This window comes from Rhineura floridana, chromosome 15 (genome assembly GCF_030035675.1).
Source record: "Rhineura floridana isolate rRhiFlo1 chromosome 15, rRhiFlo1.hap2, whole genome shotgun sequence".
Lineage (NCBI taxonomy): Eukaryota > Metazoa > Chordata > Lepidosauria > Squamata > Rhineuridae > Rhineura > Rhineura floridana.
Window position 1 is genome coordinate 30,453,567 of NC_084494.1, and position 17,971 is coordinate 30,471,537.

At 41.4% G+C, this 17,971-nt stretch overlaps 1 protein-coding gene across 2 annotated transcripts; it reads right to left on the reverse strand.

Annotated features, from left to right (window-relative positions):
* Positions 1 to 1,657: 1,657 nt before the first annotated feature.
* Positions 1,658 to 13,988, reverse strand: RPS19 (ribosomal protein S19). Of its 2 annotated transcripts, none has more exons than XM_061597222.1 (6): positions 13,915 to 13,980; positions 11,984 to 12,054; positions 9,790 to 9,890; positions 7,038 to 7,221; positions 5,941 to 5,995; positions 1,658 to 1,726 (listed from the first exon to the last, which is right to left on the reverse strand). In XM_061597222.1, the coding sequence occupies exons 2-6, from the start codon at positions 12,052 to 12,054 to the stop codon at positions 1,700 to 1,702; spliced, it is 438 nt and encodes a 145-aa protein (XP_061453206.1). In that variant the 5' UTR covers positions 13,915 to 13,980; the 3' UTR covers positions 1,658 to 1,699. The 2 variants fall into 2 exon arrangements, with proteins under 2 accessions (XP_061453206.1, XP_061453205.1); XM_061597221.1 differs by lacking the exon at positions 1,658 to 1,726 and adding an exon at positions 4,988 to 5,074 and having other exon boundaries at positions 13,915 to 13,988.
* Positions 13,989 to 17,971: the final 3,983 nt, after the last annotated feature.

Here is a 17,971-nt window from a genome sequence, read left to right on the forward strand (position 1 = left end):
AGATAGTCTGATGTTTATCTGCACTCATCAGAGGTCTTAAGATATAGAACTTGAAGATAATAAATCTACACTGGATGTAGAGCCATAAACCTTTTCTCCATGAATTTATCTAATCCTCTTTTATAGCCATCAACGTCGTTGACTTTAACTTACTTCGGCAAGTTTTGTGTATGCTATCAGATTATGCCAAATGTCCTCATGTCTACTGCAGAGCAGCTTGAGATACCCTCATTTTCCCAGGAGTGGCGCAAATTCTTAATTGAGTTTGTAAAGCGCTGAGCTCCAGAGGGACACTCCAGAAGTGTACATTAGCATCAAGCTGCAGAGAACACTCTAGGGTTTCAGTTCCACCATCAAAGTCACAATTAAGGCTGAGGTGGCAGTTTTATTCCAAATTCCTGTTTTAAATGTTTCATAAACTTTAGGGAGGAAAAAGCCCTTGGGGCTATCCCACTACTCATGCGGTCTCAGAATATTTTTTTAAAGGAACAGATTCCAGTATTGCATAAATAAAGATGGGATGTTAAAACAGATACTGTACAGTTTTATTTAAAGTTCCATCATATAATTGCAGTGGGGATATAAAGACTGGTAAGAGAGTGAGAAATCTATCACTCTCCCAGTTCACTTTCTATTTCTAAAACAAAGTTTGCATCCACCCTCCAAATAACACCAGTCCCAGAATATTTGAATTACCTACTGCAGTTCTTAAATACATTTCTCACATTTAGAGTGTGCAATGAAGGAAGTCTGGAACAAGGGCATCACAAGCTAAAAGCAACACATCATTCAACATCTACCAAATGAAAGCCATGCAAGCAGGAGGTGGAAGAAATGGTAAGGCTGTTGCCACCAACTTTCTTTAGGTAATTATGCTCAAATGGTTGGCCAAGACCTGAAAAGCGAGTTGTCAGCAGCAAGAAAACCCAGTGGCAAGATAATTAATTTTCTGATGAGGGTTTGAATCCAAACAAAAGTCAAAATTACACCAAGGCAGTAGGGAATATATCCCCTTTAGTAAAATTTGACAGCTTTCATCTAGCAAGCATCTGCTTTCTATACAGAATACACATAAGCATATGACAAAGGGCTGTGAACTAATTATGGAATGCTCTGCCTTCCAATCAATTAAATTTTTATTTCCGTATTACCAAAAACCTCACTATTGAAGGGTTTATATCGGACCTTACAGAAAGGCCATCTTTTAACATTTTTTAAATCAAAATAGCTTTTAAAAAAACCAGGAGTCCATTCTAACTAGCAGCCTCAAGTAATTAAAGTTTGCCACCTCCAATTTAATTGACCCACAAACATCTAGAGCTTTGGTTTATTAATCTAGCAATTAAACATTACATCCCTAATCTGAACTTTGCTTGAGCACAGATTATGAGGGAGGCAATGCTTTTTAAAAAAGAATTAGTTATACCCACATTTATGTATTTTTACATATAGCTACAGTTGTCTAAGTAGGGATATTGCAGCTGGCATGAAGTTTCATCCAGAATTTTCAAGTTATGAAGGTTCTAGTCCTCATGATTTCAAAGAAAAGCTTGGAAAGTTGTTAGCTGCTTATGGCTAAATGACAGATACTACAAAAAGATTCAAGGGTCTGCTTGGGATAAGGTGGGAGAAGTGAAATTTTCAGAAAAACACACAGTATCAGTAAATAAAGAACTTTATTTCTGAACTGAAATTCATTTTAATGTTTCTTGCTTGCAGCTGCTACCTAAAAGAGAAAGAAGAAAAAAGGTCTGCATTAGAGATACATGCAGGCAAGAAAGGGTGTATACTTAAGTACAACAACAACTAAATTTCTACAGTAAGCAACAGCTTCTTGGTACTTAAGTCATTCACTTCTCCCCACTAAGAGTGTGGCCTCAATTCAATACCCCTCATCTACAGCATTAATGCTGTAAGCCTCTATCCTTGGATGGGATTGTCAAGAATATCAGGAACTCCTCTAATCCAGTCTTTCCCAACCTAATGACCTGCAATGTTTTGGACTAAAACTCCCATCAGCCCCAGCCAACATGGTCAGTGGTTAGGGATGATGGGAGTTGTAGTCCAAAGCATCTGGAAAGCACCAAGTTGGGAAAGCTGCTGATCTCTGGGCTAGCCATCAGACAGCCCAGAGGAAAAGGCACAAGCCAAGGGTGCATGGCACTATGACATGAAAACAGACATAATCCACTGGTAGGAACACCGACCATTTATACAGGTGGTACATACACAAAGGACTAGAAGGAGCTGGGTTCCACATACGCATTTTGGTCTGAGTCACCCACAACTCCTTGAAAAGAGAGAAATCCAAGCCTTGGCGTTTCAGAATTATGTAACAATAAATTCAATCACCAGCTAACCAACAGCTGAACTCAAGTCTATCAGTGTATTCTTTATATGGATTGCTGTAATTTTTAAAGAACTGATAAGGGAAAATGTCAAAATACTCAATTAGATTCACAGTCTAACTGAACAGTTAGACATCTATCAATTGTGTGTGATTTTTCATTCTGGTATTTGTTTGGAGATGCACCTCTTAATAACTTCCATATATTTGTAAAAAGCAACCATTTGTGAGGAGTAATTTATCCACAGTACATTGTAAATGTCAACAGAGCTGGTTAACGCACCATCATTCCAGCACTTTATCTGATGGCATTGGGGCCGTTAAAAGAGTTTTACTGGAAACAGATCATCAAGAACAAGTTTCAAGAACAAATCTTAAGCAGTGTAGATCTACACAGCTCTTTCTAATGAGATAGAGAGCCACGCTGTTAGGGGGTTCACTTTATGCAACAGCGTACGTTTTGCTGAAATGCTCTTGCGAGTTGCTGATTTTGACTCACTCCTTATCTATTTAATTTTGCTTTTGTGGTGGTGTTGTGGAGCTTTTAAAAGATTGCAATTTTTTATGAAATGAGGATACTCTAAAGTGACTAAGAAAATTGATCACAGTTCACTTAAAGGAACTCTCCCCCCAAGCCTCTTCTATATCAACCGAGTCAGGTACTGCGGTTTCCCATGCTGCAACTCCAGCCACATTCATACTATCTATTCATTCCACTTTAAACAGTCATGGCTTCCCCCAAAGAATCCTGGGAAGTGTAGTTTGTGAAGAATGCTGAGAGTCGCTAGGAAACCCCCTATTCCCCACATAAAGCTACAATTCCCAGACTTCTCTGGGAAGAGGGACCGACTGTGAACCCACTCAGGGAATTGTAGCTCTGTGAGAATAGGGGTCTCCTAACAACTCTCAGCACCCTTCTTTTTTTTGTTGAATAATTTTTATTCAAATTTTCATAAAACATACAAGACAAAATCATAAAACATTCAAAGACAAAAAACAAAATCAAAAATAGTTAAACAAAAAGAAAAAAAGAAAAAAAAAAACAAAAATAAAAAATAAAGAGTAAAATATTGACTTCCCATTTGTCAAAGATCAAATCAGTTATAAGTCTATAATATATAACAATCCTGTCTCTTAAGTCATATTATAAAATCACTTTCCTCCAGTAGTTATCTTACTTAATCATCAAATCTCATAAACATTACTTTATTCTTTCCACAAAAAGTCAAAGAGAGGTTTCAATTCTTTAAGAAATATATCTATCCATTTTTTTTCCAGATAAGCATATCGATTAATCCATCTCATTACTAATTATGATAATCTTATTGTCATAACCATAGTCAAAATAAACATTTCAATTAATCCATCACATCAGAATCTGTTAGGTTCAGTAATTTCAATAGCCATTGTTCTATTATCTCTAGTAATTCCATTTTCCATCTTCCATCTTCAGTAGTCTTGTTAAGTCCAGTAATTTCAATATCCAATCTTCCATTATCAGTATTCCATAATAATCTTGCTGTCAAAGCCATAGTCATATAGTAAGAGTCTGATGGGAATTACCTCTATCCCAAATATTTTCTTGCCATCCATTCTGAATAGGTTGCTGAAATACTGCTGTAAAATCATATCTCTGTTCTTTTTTTCAAAATACACTGGGTCATCTCTTAAAAGTTTTTCCATTGTCACATGGCTGCAGTTAATTCCATAGATTTTCTCTATATTGGGCTCCATCACATCATTCCAGTCCAGAAGATAGTCCATGCCATTGATAACTTTATCTCTAGAATCTTCATTAATTTCTTCAGAGATAACATTGAGTTCCAAACAATAGATTTTATTTCTAAAGTCCATAGACTCCAAATCTTGTTCCTGTTCCACGTTTGTTCCAATCTCCGGGATCTCCTCTCTCACAGGGACCCCTATTCCAGTCTCCAGGGTCTCCTCTCTCACAGGGACCCCTGTTCCAATCTCCGGGGTCTCCCCTCTCACAGGGACCCCTTCCAGGGTCACCTCTCTCACAGGGACCCTTATATCTTTAATCTCCTGCTTCATTTTACTCAATTCAATTTTCGTTATCTCAATCTCATCCATTATTTTCTGAAACATAGTTATTTCCAGATTCTCAGCCGCTTTCTTAATTGCCATTTTAAAAGAAAAATATAGGAAAACCACTTCTTATTTCAGCAACAATTGGGTTAATACTCCAAACTTGGTGACATCACAGTATAAACAGAGCAGACAGCCTTATCTCTCCAATAGTTAAGTAAACAAAATGCAGTTCCCAGGATCGAAACAATTAATGGCAATCGTCAAGAAACAGATTCGTCAAAATAAAATAGACCAAAAAGAGAGTAGTCTCAAAACAGTATAATATTTTTCAAAATAAAAATCTGGAATAGAAATCCCTCTTCTGTGTGTATCTTTAGAATGCAAATCCAGGACAGCTTTTTGCAACAAAAACAGAGATAAGCTATTAATTAGTGCGTAGCAGAGAGAAGTTACGGCTCCCCAGTGAGATGTCAAAAACCGATCAATCTGGCAAATCTCTTTTAAACAGCAACAATTTAAGTCAAGTAAAAGAAAAATGTAGAAAGAAGGGTGCTTGCCTGTTAGTGCGTTCTCTCTTAGAAGATAAGGTGAACGTTCGCTTTATCAGATAGAGCTTGCTGTTAAAAATCCGTCCCACCTTCGTCGGCTGGACCTCGTCCCATAAATTAATGAGATCTGGTCGTCCCAACAAAAATAGGCTTTGAGGTTAATCTCTTCGTTTCTCCCTACCCGGGAGAAGTTTAATCAGTCAAAAAAAAAAAGAAAAAACTGACTGATATATCTGAATAAGCTTCTTTTGAGGCAGGAGCCCGTCTCAAAAGCAGGCACAGGCTAAGTCACCCTTCCCGGAAGTCAACTCTCAGCACCCTTCATAAACTACACTTCCCAGGATTCCGGGGGGGGGGGGAGCCACGGCTGTTTAAAGAGAATAATAGTGGAATAAATGTATTTTGTGAATGTGACCTAAGTGACTCCACTGCTAATGCAGAACTGGGCTTCAGCAGGACCAGAAATAAGACAAAGAACTGTTGTTCTTGTGGAATAAACAGAATATGCTTATGGCATCGTAAAGGCCTAGACATTTCCTAGGCCACAGAGAAATTTAAAATTTTGTATTATGGGGTTTTTTTTTTGTCTTATGGTTCTAAACTACTTCAGGTCAGCATTTTTTAAAAAAGCAGCCTAAAATATTTTAAATAAAGGTTATGCAACAATAGATTTGTTGGTTGAGACAATTTTGCCAAAAAAAAAACCCTCCACAAAATTAAGTAGTCCACAAAATTTTACATAAACCAGCCTGCCCACACCAATGATGCTGCTTTTGGGTTTTTTTGTGACTTGAGAAATGGGGGGGGGGGAGAAGAGGAGGAATATTTTTTAAAATATATTCAGGTTGGTTCCCTGAAGGCAATTCTTACTGCCACAGGCAGGGAGCTCCTTAAAAGCCTGCGTTTAAGGTGTCACAAGACTTTTTGTCGGTGCTGCTACAACAAACTAATGTAGCTACTCCTCCAGAATTTATCAGCGTGAAAAAAGATTACCTGTCCAGCAATCCTGTCCAGATCTCTCTGTCCCTGAGGAGTAAGTTTGCGACCTCTGAAAGAAACCAGTGACCAAGATCAGCATCTTTTAAAAGACAGCTCTGTCACTACTGTGGGCCGTTCTCTGCCTTTGGTTATAGTCACTCAACAGATTAAGACATTTTTCAAGAATGATCTCCTCCTAATATCCCACGTAAATATATTAGGCGTTAGCTCCTTCCAATACATAAGACACTTGTTTCACTCTGCGATTTACCCCCAAACAGGCAACGAAACACATAACAGTATGGTGTAGAAGTTAAAGCATTGGAGCAAGACCTGGGAGACCAAAGTTTAAATCCCTGCTCAGCCATGAAGCTCATTGGATGACCTTGGGCCAGTCAGTCTGAGCTCCTGGGAGAAAAGGTGAGATATAAATGTAATAATAAATAAAAATAACTGAATGCATGTACAGCAGGGCCCTGTTTTTCAGCATTCCGCTAATACAGCAGCTTTCAATTAGAGCAAGGCCCCACTCAAACGGCACTTGTTCCATTTTTACGGCATTTTTCGGGTGTCAGGCGCCATTTTATTGATGCGAGTTCCACTTTTTGGCGGATTTCGCTTTTAGGCAGGGGTCTGGAATGTAACCCACCATATGAGTGGGGCCCTACTGTACTTGGAGGAAGTCACTCTATCAAAAGCTGCCAAAGTTACCCTTCAGTGGATATAAGACGCTCCTTGATCAGATCAAGGTTGCATCTAGTTTAACATTCTGTTCCAACAGTGACTAGGCAATTGCATCCTGGAAGTCCGAATGCAGGGTATGAAGGCCGTGACCCACTTCTGCGGCTGCTCCCAAGCAACTAAAATTGAGTGGCATACTGCCTCTGAACATGGAGGCTCCATGTAGCCTTCATTTGTAATATAAGCGAGTTCTGATAAATGGATCCCAGGATGTTGCCAGAGGTGGCATTCACAAACAGAGCACGCTATGTTTTTGCAAGTGGGGCAGGGCAGGCTGCCATGATATTCACCACAGTTTTCTCCCACTCAAGTATTTACTTAGGCTGCAAAGTCACACAAGTTCTTCACATCTTTTAGGAGTAGACACTCACCCATCTTGGTCTTTCTCCACCATTTTGAGTCCTTCCAAAGCCTGGAGCACTCTCCTTGCAACGCTCTTGGAGCCCCGGCTGAAGTGGCTGGGCAATACACCGTTGCGCTGGCGGCCCCCATATATCTTGGTCATGGAGCCCACTCCAGCACCACCACGAAGATACAGATGGCGGGCTGTGGATGCTGTAAACAAAATAGTCACTTCTTAAGACTTCCACTGGCTGATTTAAACCAAAATGGCTTGGTCTCCACATACCAGACAGAGCAGAAAAGCAAGTTTCCTAGACAGTCTAGTCTGTCTTCAAAATCCCCCAGGATTCAAAAAGTTGCCTTGCGCATCGCTCGTGACCATTTTTACTCACAAGAAGGCAGCATTCCTGCCTTCCTGAACCTGATGCCCTTTAGATGTTTTGGACCACAGTTCCCATCCTCCCTGACCATCAGCCATGCTGGCTGGAGCTGAAATGAATTATAATTCAAAACCTCTGGAGAGCACTAGATTGGAGAAGGCTGGTCTACTCATCTGAGCAGCACGACACCCAAGCTGGCAATTTCCAATCCCAGCCATACATTTTCAAAGTGGCAAAGCTCATCTTCCAGAACATGAAGGCTGTTCCAGCCAAAATCTTTGAGATCCCAGCTCACGCTAAGCTGGCAGTATGCCTGAATAATTGCTCCCGTTAATGAAGAAAGGAACCCGATGAAAGCAGCTAGAAGTGGCATGTAAACTATTAATGAGCACAATAACACTGTTGTCAGCCTAAGATCACCTAGCTGGAGGTGCTTTAGCCAAAAACACAGGGTAGCAACTCCAGAGAAATAACAGGGCATCACACTCTTGACATCATTTGAGAACAAGAAATGGAGCTAAAATACTCGATTTACACCTAGAATAGGACTACAAGGCACTGCATAAAATAGCACAAAGGAGGACCGAACATTTTTCACCACTATGGCTGCTTTTATACAGAACCACCTGTTTTGTCCTTTGAGGCTGCCGTTTAAGCACAGACAAAAAACAGAGACAGCCCAAGGCCATATTGCCGCAAGGCAACCTCCCAACCCTACATTTCACTGGAACAGTTACAGCAGCAAGACAACATCTGGGAATACCGCCTTTAATACACATCACTGTGGCAATACTGTGAGGGAAAGGCACATCGGACGTTAGGGCTTCCCAGTAAATCATTGCCACAGCTAAGGCATATTTAGAAAGTGAGACATGAAAAGACAGAAAATTGGTTTGTGTTATTTACCATGAATACAAACAGATGTGCTCATTTGAGAAGGCATTCTAACGCCGCGTGAATGAACAGTACAGGATCTCTGCACACAGCTACTCTAAAGCTCTCCAACTGTTGCTGGGAGCCGTCTAAAGTCAAGAACAAAACTATCTTGGACCCTGGGGGGCAGTGTGAAGAAAACCAAAGACAGATTACTTGGCTGCCTACCAATACTCATTTGCGTCTTCCTTCTACAAGCTGGCAAGTTGAAGGCAAAGGACTTACTTGAGCCTGAGAAAAATTACACCATATCAGCACCCAGCACCGCCATAGACAGTGGGTGATGTGATGGCCAGACCTCTAGAAAACAGTCCCTAGACAATTATGGGGAATGGAAAGAAAAGAAAAAAACTAAAGCAAGCAAGCAACTGATTCTCATGCAGTGTCATTTTAGAACTGCAGAAACTTAAGTTCTTAATGAGACAAGTGAATGCTGTACACGGTGTCAAGACCTCTCCAACATGGTAAGTATATGTGACAGGTCCTAAGTGTGAAAATACTTGGCAGTTGTACGCTAAGCAATCAGCAACACTATCAGTGAACTAGAAATTCACTACCACAAACATAGTAACTATTTTTATATTCAACACCAGGGAAGACACATTCACCCTATCAGGGGAGATAGCAAAAGGTTTCTGTGCTATTATCCTGCAGCAATGTGGAAGGATCCTCCCCGGATTCAAAGGGATGAGCTGGAGAGAAAGGAGCAGGAGGACTTATTCCCCTAAGCAAACTGCCAGTTATCCCCCATCATTTGTAGCTGCACACCAAATCCGAGCATATTCTACTATATTGAATGAAGAAGCTTGAAGAGTATGAAGTATTACTGGGATACTGAAACTAAACTACTTATGTAGTTGGCCATATCCATCCCTTGTCCTATTCGTCTCATTTCCTCTCTCTTTCTGTGTTGTCCCTCTCGCTGTAAGCTTCTTGGAGGCAGAGACTCGTTTTCATTTATGAAATGCCTATAAAGCACCGTGTACATTAGCAGTGCTGTTAACACCATATGTGACATACTTCAAGCACTTAAATTCTGCCTTATAAATGGCAAGCATTACTGCTAGCTAATTTGCATCTCATTTTCAAGAAGTTGTCAGGTGCCAAATAAGCGAATTAATACGCCGCACTTATCCTACAATGTTCAATAGTGATACTTTAATAGATCTGAGTGACAGGGTCTCTCTTATGCAACACAATAATGAACTACAGTAGGGCCCCACTCACACGGCGGGTTGCGTTCTGGACCCCCGCTGTAAAGCGGAACTCATTTAATAGAATGGCGTGTGATGCCTGAAAACCACTGTAAAAGCTGAACAAGCGCCATATGAGTGGGGCTTTAGTCTAATTGCGTCTAATTGAGATCGCTGTATTAGCGAATCACTGTAAAGCAGAGCCCTACTGTATATTCTTAAAAATTAGAAACTGCATCACAGTTGCATGTTACTGGACACATCCAACTACTTACCAGCTCTGGTGTAGAACCAGTTCTCGTCATAGGGAGCCAGTTCCTTGTGTTTGGCTAGTTTGACTGTGTCTACCCATTCAGGTACTTTCAGTTTACCTGACCTGCAAGAACAATTCAATACCAGTTATCACCATACCAGTAAGTAGCAGTACTTTTACTTCAGCCAAGGTATCACTTTTGCCTAAAGGCAACACACACAACACAGGCTATTACCACATTTAAACAGTCCACACCTCATTAAGCTAAACATCTGCTAGTTCTCTACATGCTCTGGACGCACAGCTTCCGGCTGGAGATCCCACTTAACTGCACCTGCTGGCAGCCATTCCATCACACTATAGCAGAGGGAGTATAAGGAGAGATGCAGGGCCATCGGTATCCCTGCTCACAAACCAGGCTCCTCCCTCCATTATCATTTGCCAGCATCTGGCACAGAAGAGAGGCAACGTCACTCTCTTGGCACAGCCAGGAGACCAGTGACGTTTGGGTTCTCCTCAAATTGTTTCCATCCAAGCAAGCTGCACATTCAAAGAACTTGTAAGAACTGGTACCTGAGTTTGCCACACTGAGAGCCTTCTTTGGCTAAAGACCGGATCAACTTTTCAAAAAATAAATATACTTCTGCAAGAAAAAAACACTCTCTGTTTAGCTGATGCACACGTACATCAAAGGAGGCACTCACTTAGAAGAGGCACTTTCTCCTGTATGAAAAAGGCCTCTTCTACGACAGCACGAACGGGTTTTGAATTCACTGCCTATGAAGCTAGCCAAGGTGCTTTCTGTAAGTCACTGTTTCTTACCAAATCCTCAAAGAATTGTTCTGAGTGTAAAATGTCATCATCATACCAATCTGACTATAAAAAAAATAAAAAGCTAATTAATCCGTGTTACACCCTACTGTGACCGTGATACAGAACTCAGGAAAGGACTATGCAGATGAGAACTGATGGGACAGTGCTCTTGGGCTGAGGCCCTGCTTGTGGACTTCCCATCGGCATCTGCTGGCCACTGTGAGAATTGGATGTTGGACTAGATGGGCCATTGGCCTGATCCAGCAGGCTTCTTACGTTGTGTTCTCGCTGTATTCAATGGCTCCATTTGAGTTCTAGTAATTCAAAGAACACATGCTGAAATCAGAAACAAAATCTAGACAGGACAATGTTTGCCCTTTGCTTCAGATCTGGAGTCACCAGGGACACAGGGCAGATTTAGCCTTTACCCCACTGTGGTCCCAGTATATCCCCTTTTCCCTTCCACTCAGTTTGTTTGAAAACTTATAATCCACCTTGTGAGTTGCCATAAGGTTTTGAAACCAATGTACAATCTACCTTAAGACAATCTAAAACCTAACACGCACTCTCCCCCCTCCCTTTGAAGAAAACACAAATACAAGTAAGTGTAAAAATGAACAGCAGCATCTGCAGTCACATCCAGGAAAACTGGAAAATTATACACTTGGGGATAACATTGTGCTTGGGAGGAAAGCTGGCCTCAGCACCCAATCCTGGGCAGCCGTAGCTCCAGTTACAGATCCCACAGGGTATCCTTAGGGCTATTATATGGATTAAACGCCTGATCAATTAAAAGAACATCCCCAATTAAATAGCCAATTAATTTTTTAAAGTTTATTTTTACTAAAAAGAGAATTCCCTACTCTCTCACACTCTTTCAGCATGGTACCTGCTGATACTCATAAATGCATAATCTTTGAACAAATGTCCTTTTCCAGCTAAAAAGATCCACACATCTATTACTTGCTGGGTCAAGAACCCCAGCTGCCATCTATCCACACTGCAGTGCTTTCAATGGCTTCTATATTTGAATGTGCACCCTCATCCTCGCACAACCAGCTGCAGGTTGCTCTCTTTTTAAAGCACCATTAAAACTGCATCAAGGCAAAACAAATACCGTTTTCTTGGTTTGTATGCAACTCTAGACAGCCTGCTCTATTTGAAGAACCATCACATTACCAAAGGGAGATTTTACTTATGGTGGACCATGTGTTGCTTTCTTTAGCGCAGTAAAGAAAGACACACACTAAGTCACTGAAAGCCAAATAAGTTCAGGGTTCTCCAGCAATAAGGAGACCGAAAGACTGTCCTGCATTCTGTAACTGACAACTGCAGTTAACACCCCTCCCTATCAAGTCCAAGAGATAGCTCTTAACTGCTAATTCATTTTTCAGGCAACTTACTTTTTGAGGAAGGCTGCTAGGGCCCTCACAAACTCCTGCTGGTTCACATCTTTTACAGTTACGCCAGGCATCTGCATAAGGGGAAAGCAGCAAACACGAGTATGTAATGATGTCAGTTTAGAAAAGGCTGCAATATACAGCTATGCAATAACTTTATTAAGGTCGACCCAAATTGTATCAAGTTTTCGAGTTTAGAAAAACTCTCTGAAGCGTCCACCTTTAGGAAAATTTATCCAGAGCTGAAGGGAGGCACATTCTGATTCATCCGAAGGTTGCCTCCCAAGAAGAACACAATGGCAAAGGAGAGATCAACCTGGTCCCATCCACCAGCCAGGAGCATTGGCAGGGAGCTTGCTTCCCCTCAATATACCAGAAAGGACACCTGGGACCAACTCCTAGGTATTTTAGGATTGCAAGGGAAGCACTCATTCTGAGCTCTGGCACTAGCCAGGAGACCAAAGGATGCAGTGAGGGTGAATCCCTGTCTGACAAGACCACCACCATAGGAAGAGGGAGACAAGTCTAGTCTATCAATCTGCCAGTGAAGTTGTATCTATTCATATGCTTCCCATTCCCTTTGATCATGAGCTGCAGATAGCTAGTCTTATCTTTTTGTATCTGTAGAAGGCTGAAAAATAGGTTGTGCTTCATACTCAGTGAAGTATTTCTACACATTTGGGCCAAGGTCTTTTGTGTATGTAGAGCACCATGCAACCTAATGGCAATTTCATTATCAATATTATATACTTCCATTTAAAGAGAGAGGAGTAACTCCAACAGGAAACATGTGTTTCCATCCCCACTCTCAAAATGCTTATACATCATTTTTACACATTTTCTAATGCATACCATAATTTAAGGCTTATGCATTAATATATTTACAGTACTTTTTTACAAATCAGAGTTCTAACAACAATGACCTCCCATACTAACTCTTCTCCATTCACAAGTCTAGTCCATTTTTATTTTATTTATTTATGGTTGTTTTTTAAAGGACAGAGATCTATGCAGAAAACTGTTAGTAAATTTGTATCAGTGGGCTTTCCTTCCAAGTCAACATACGTAGAATTGTACTACAACACAACTCTATGTGAACCTTACTTGGGAGTAAGCTCCATTGAACCCAGTGGAAATAACTTCTAAGCAGACATACATCAGGTTGGACTGTATATTTCTATTAGCTCCCCTGACCTTGAGTACTGAACATAACTATTACAAATATTAATATAAAAGATGTTTCTTTTTCTTATGAGTTAGACATAATGAACTGTATCCACCTAAATCCTACTCGGCATAGCCTCTTTGAAATTAATGGACTCAAGTTAGTCATGCTCATCAATTTCAATGGGTCTACTTCCAACATGGGATGCAATCCAATGTAAAACAGATTTAATTTAATTTACTTATGTAACGGATTTCTATCCTGCCCTTCTACCCTACAAATGGGCACTCAGGGCAGCTCACAATAAAATCATACACAAACACAAAAAACATTAAAATAGATAAAAATTACAGTTGAAAATATGAGTGATCTTAAAAGGGACTAAAAAGTAAAATTAAAGAGGGGAACTCAATGAGTAATATGAAAATATAAAGTCAGGTAATAGGTTTATATTTTAGACTAACCAAAAAAACCCATCAAAATATTGTTTTAAAAACAAAAATAAGGGTCTCCGCAGGGCAGGCCCCCAGCTACCTTCTTCCATCTCATCAGATATGTAACCCGTTTCCCCTTCACCCATCCTGGGAAAGGCTGCCCCACCCACATGCTCTCGCCCTGCTCAGGGACGCCGAAGCACAAAAGCTAAGCCGGACCATACTGGCCAGAAACGACGGCAGACTGGAAGCCAGCCCCCGCTAGGATTCCTCGGGGGTAGTAAAGACCCCACCACGGGGAGCCGGGCCTAGCCACGCTCTCTCACACCACTCACCGTGCTACTGCCTCTGCGCTCCCAGGCAGGAAAAAGAGACCGCACGGGGTTACCCACCCGCTACTCACAGGGCTACAGGCGTCGCGACATTCTGAAAGCCAATGATCAGCCGCGAGAGTTGAGCCACCCAATCACTGCAGCCCGAGTAGAGATGGCACCGAGAGTTCTCACCACACGACGGAAACTTTCCAAAAGCGGAAGCTCTGTCGACTTTTTGCCCACAAAAGGGCGGAAATGGATCTAGTCATGTTTCCGCCGTTTGTCGGGGGAGAGGGGTTTGCTGGAACTATACCTTTATGTTGTTGTTGTTGTTCACCTCACCAGTAATGCTTTGTTGACAAACGAGAAGCTGTTCACTAAGGTGGCTTTTACTTTTTTTTTTCTTCCTGGGACTAATTCCTTTTTCAAATCTTTTGCCATAATACAACTACGTTTGATGGTTAAAGAGTTTAGGTTGCTCCAAGCCTCTTTGTTTTCTTTGGCTGCTCGAGACTTAATAGGGTGCCTCTCTGCAGCTCTTCTGAAATGTAAGAACACAAGAAGAGCCCTGCTGGATCAGGCCAGTGGCCCATCTAGCCCAGCATCCTCTTCTCACGGGCCAACCAGATGCCTCTTCTGGGAAGTGTGCCTACAGGACCAGTGCGCAAGAGCACTCTCTCCTCCTGCGTTTTCCTGCGACTGGTATTCAGAAACATACTGCCTCCAAACGTGGAGGCAGAGCATAGCCAATCGTGGCTAGTAGCCACTGATAGCCTTTATCCTCCATGAATCTGTCTAATCCACTGTCCAAGTTGGTGGCCGTCACTGCCTCCTCATCCCATCCACGCGTTTATTGACACTCTTAAAAGAACTCTGAAGGGCTGGTGAGGTAGGGCTTCCCTTTGCAGAAATCAGGCTGATTTGTCTTCACTTCAGCAAGTCTTGTTTATTTAACGGTTCTGGCTTTAATAGTGCTTTCTACCAATTTACCCAGGCAGGTTAGGCTCATGGGATTCTCATTTTCCAGCTCATCTCAGAAGCTCTTTTTTAAAAATGGTGTTATGTTGGCTTCCTTTCAGTCCCCTGGTAGGGAGGCTGATTTTAATGAGTAGGTCCATAGCTTTTTAAGAAGCTCACTTTCACATTTGCACTCTGTAAGGGTTGCTGAGTATATGCATCCAAATTTAGTGACTTTTTAATTTTTTTGCATTGTCCATTAGCGGTATTACTTCATTTATTGTTACCAATACATGGCTTACTTCTTTAGACATCCTCCCAGAAAAAAAGTGGTCAAGCATTGGTATCTGTGCAGCCTCTGCAATGAAGACTGGTGCAAATAATTGATTAGCTTTCCTCCATTCTCCACATCCTCTCATTACCTCATTTAGTTTCCTGCTTTTGATGTAATTAAATATATGTTTCCTGTCTATCTTAATATTGTTTTCTACCAACGTTTTCTTTCATTTTTGGTGTACAAATATCAGCACAATATAAAACAGTAGATAACACATAACAAAAAAAAAATAGCAATGTGAACCTCAAAATCTTTCTTTGCTTGTTTTGTCATCAACTTAAATTTGTCTTGCCTAAGATTGTACCCCTTTTATTTTCCTCATTTCAAAGGAAGCTTCCCATTTATAGCTTTTTGACTGACTATTCATTGACCATGCTGGCCGCTTCCTCGTCTTGTGTAGGCACAGGTTAGGAAAGGTACAAAATGCTTTAGCTGAGTTTCTGTTGTAGTCCTTTAAAATAACTTCCAAATGTTCTGATGAGATTTGGTTCTCATGACTCTTTCAAGTAATTTTTGAGACAATTCCTCTCTTAAAATTGCAGACTTTATAGGCCAGAGAGTGTGGTTTCCAAGAAAATGTGAGCCTCCGCATCTGTTGTTTTTAGGAAATTAAAACCAGTTGTTAGAAATGGAAGAATTTGAAAATAAGTGTGTCGGTTCTAGGCATGTACCTAGTCTAGGTTGACCGCTTGCACAACACCCAAGAAGAGGATGCAGAGTAGCATAAAATTTGCATGTGCTAATTTATATTGAGAGAGTATAATTTTAAAAGAAATACACCTAACCGTAGTAGGGAAAACTATAACCACATTACCTGTGTCCCTGTGTAACTGACCATATACAGCAGGGCGAAGTGACTTGTTTCAGGTAGCACCAGGGGTGGGGTGGAGAGAGGAAAGCATAAATTGGTGTTTGAATGATGCAGAATCACACACACACAAAATGTCCTAGTGGCATGAAAGGGCATTTGGGTTCCGTTTCATGCTGCAAAATGTTTTAGACTGACACTGGCAGGTTCAAAATACAGGCAAGACAATAAGGAAAAAAGATTGGCCAGTTCCATTCATTTGCTTACATCTCCAGTCTCATTACATTGTTTAAAAGGCACTTTAAACAATCTACTGGCAGAAGAATTACATGTCACACTGTCTGGGCTGAGCTGGAGCTTGTCCCTCCCCTGTCAACTACCTGCATTTCCATGAAAAAGAGCACCATCTTTATATTGGATAGCTGCAACATGTGGATATTGACTGGTGAAACTTGCCACACAAATCTTCATCTGTTGATTTATGCGTGTGATGTAGCTCCAAAAGACACATTGTTTTGTAGGTGAAAAGGTGACAGTTTTAATTAGAAGAACCACCTCATCACGTGCTGAGAATGCTGAACTGAAATTATTTGGAGGCTGTAGAAGCATCCTGAGCATTATCAGAATCAATGATCAATAACAGAAACCCGGCTTTCTTTGATACCTGCTTCTTCCCACTTTTTCTGTGGGTCTTTTTCTCTCTTGACTATTTTAACTCTAGAGATAAAAGTGAGGTTTATAGCACTGAGTTTTAAACAATCAATTTCATTAGCTTTATTTAAGGTTCTAAAAATACAGAGGGCCAAGCTACAGCCTTTGTTTAAATAATGGGTTTATCGACATTCACTGATGTCCATTATGTGCTTTAATGCCGCAATATCCAATAGCTCGCTGCAGTTCAGTTCCCTCATTTTCAATAATTGCTTTGTGGGTGGAAGCGATTTTCCTATTGCTGTTTTAAGCAGTCCTCTCTCAATTGCACTTAGCTGGCAACGGCACCCAAAGGTAGAGGAAGCACACAAAGGGAGTCCAGGGACAAAGGCAAAATGGGCTCTTCCTGTGCCTTTAATTGTTCACATCACACGGAAGATGGAATTGCACCAGGTGCCAGCTTTTCTCACTCTTGCTTGACAAGCTGCACCTGACAAAATTCTCTCTTCTTCACCATTATTAAAGGCTTGTCTTCATTGGCTTATTGAAAGCCAGCATCACTGGTTGGTGTTGTTGGGTACCTGCTGAGGCCCATGCTGCAGCAGGTTCTCCGCTGCTGACTGCCAATGCCCTCTGGCCCTGTTCCTCCTTGCTGTTGCTGCCTATTTTCCTGCCCTCTCTAAAGCTGCTACATTTAAAGCACATCCCCCTGAATTTTGGGAACTATAGTTCCCCCCCCACAGAGCTACAATTCTCAGCAGCCATAACAAATTACAGTTCCTAGGATTCTTGGGAGGGGAAATGTGCTTTGAATGTATGGTGTGTACACAGCCTAAGAGAATGGAGGAGCAGCAGCACACTCAACTTTGCCTTGCCCTCTCCCCCTGGACAGTGGTGTAGACTAGATCCAGAGGGAAAGGGCAAGCGAGTAGGGGATGACAGTGGGTGGGGCCAGCCCTACCATGAGGCATACAGAGGAGCAGTGTGGCCCAGGCACCCTGCCCTGGCTGCCCTCAGGTGCTGTAGAAGATATACCAACAGTGAAGGAAGATTCGGCCACCAGTCTGATACGAATCAGCTTCTGTATTTGGAATGAGAGAGACGGCATCTTGTCCTTCATGTCAGGTAGCAAAATGTCTTGAGCTAGCCCTGATGGTGGGCAAGGATTTGTGCCTATTCACAAGTGGGCCTATTCATGCTGGGTAGGTATTACTGAACACTAAAGTCAGGATCATTCAGACCATGGTATTCCCGATCTCTATGTATGAATGTGAAAGTTGGACAGTGAAAACAGCTGATAAGAGAAAAATCAACTCATTTGAAAT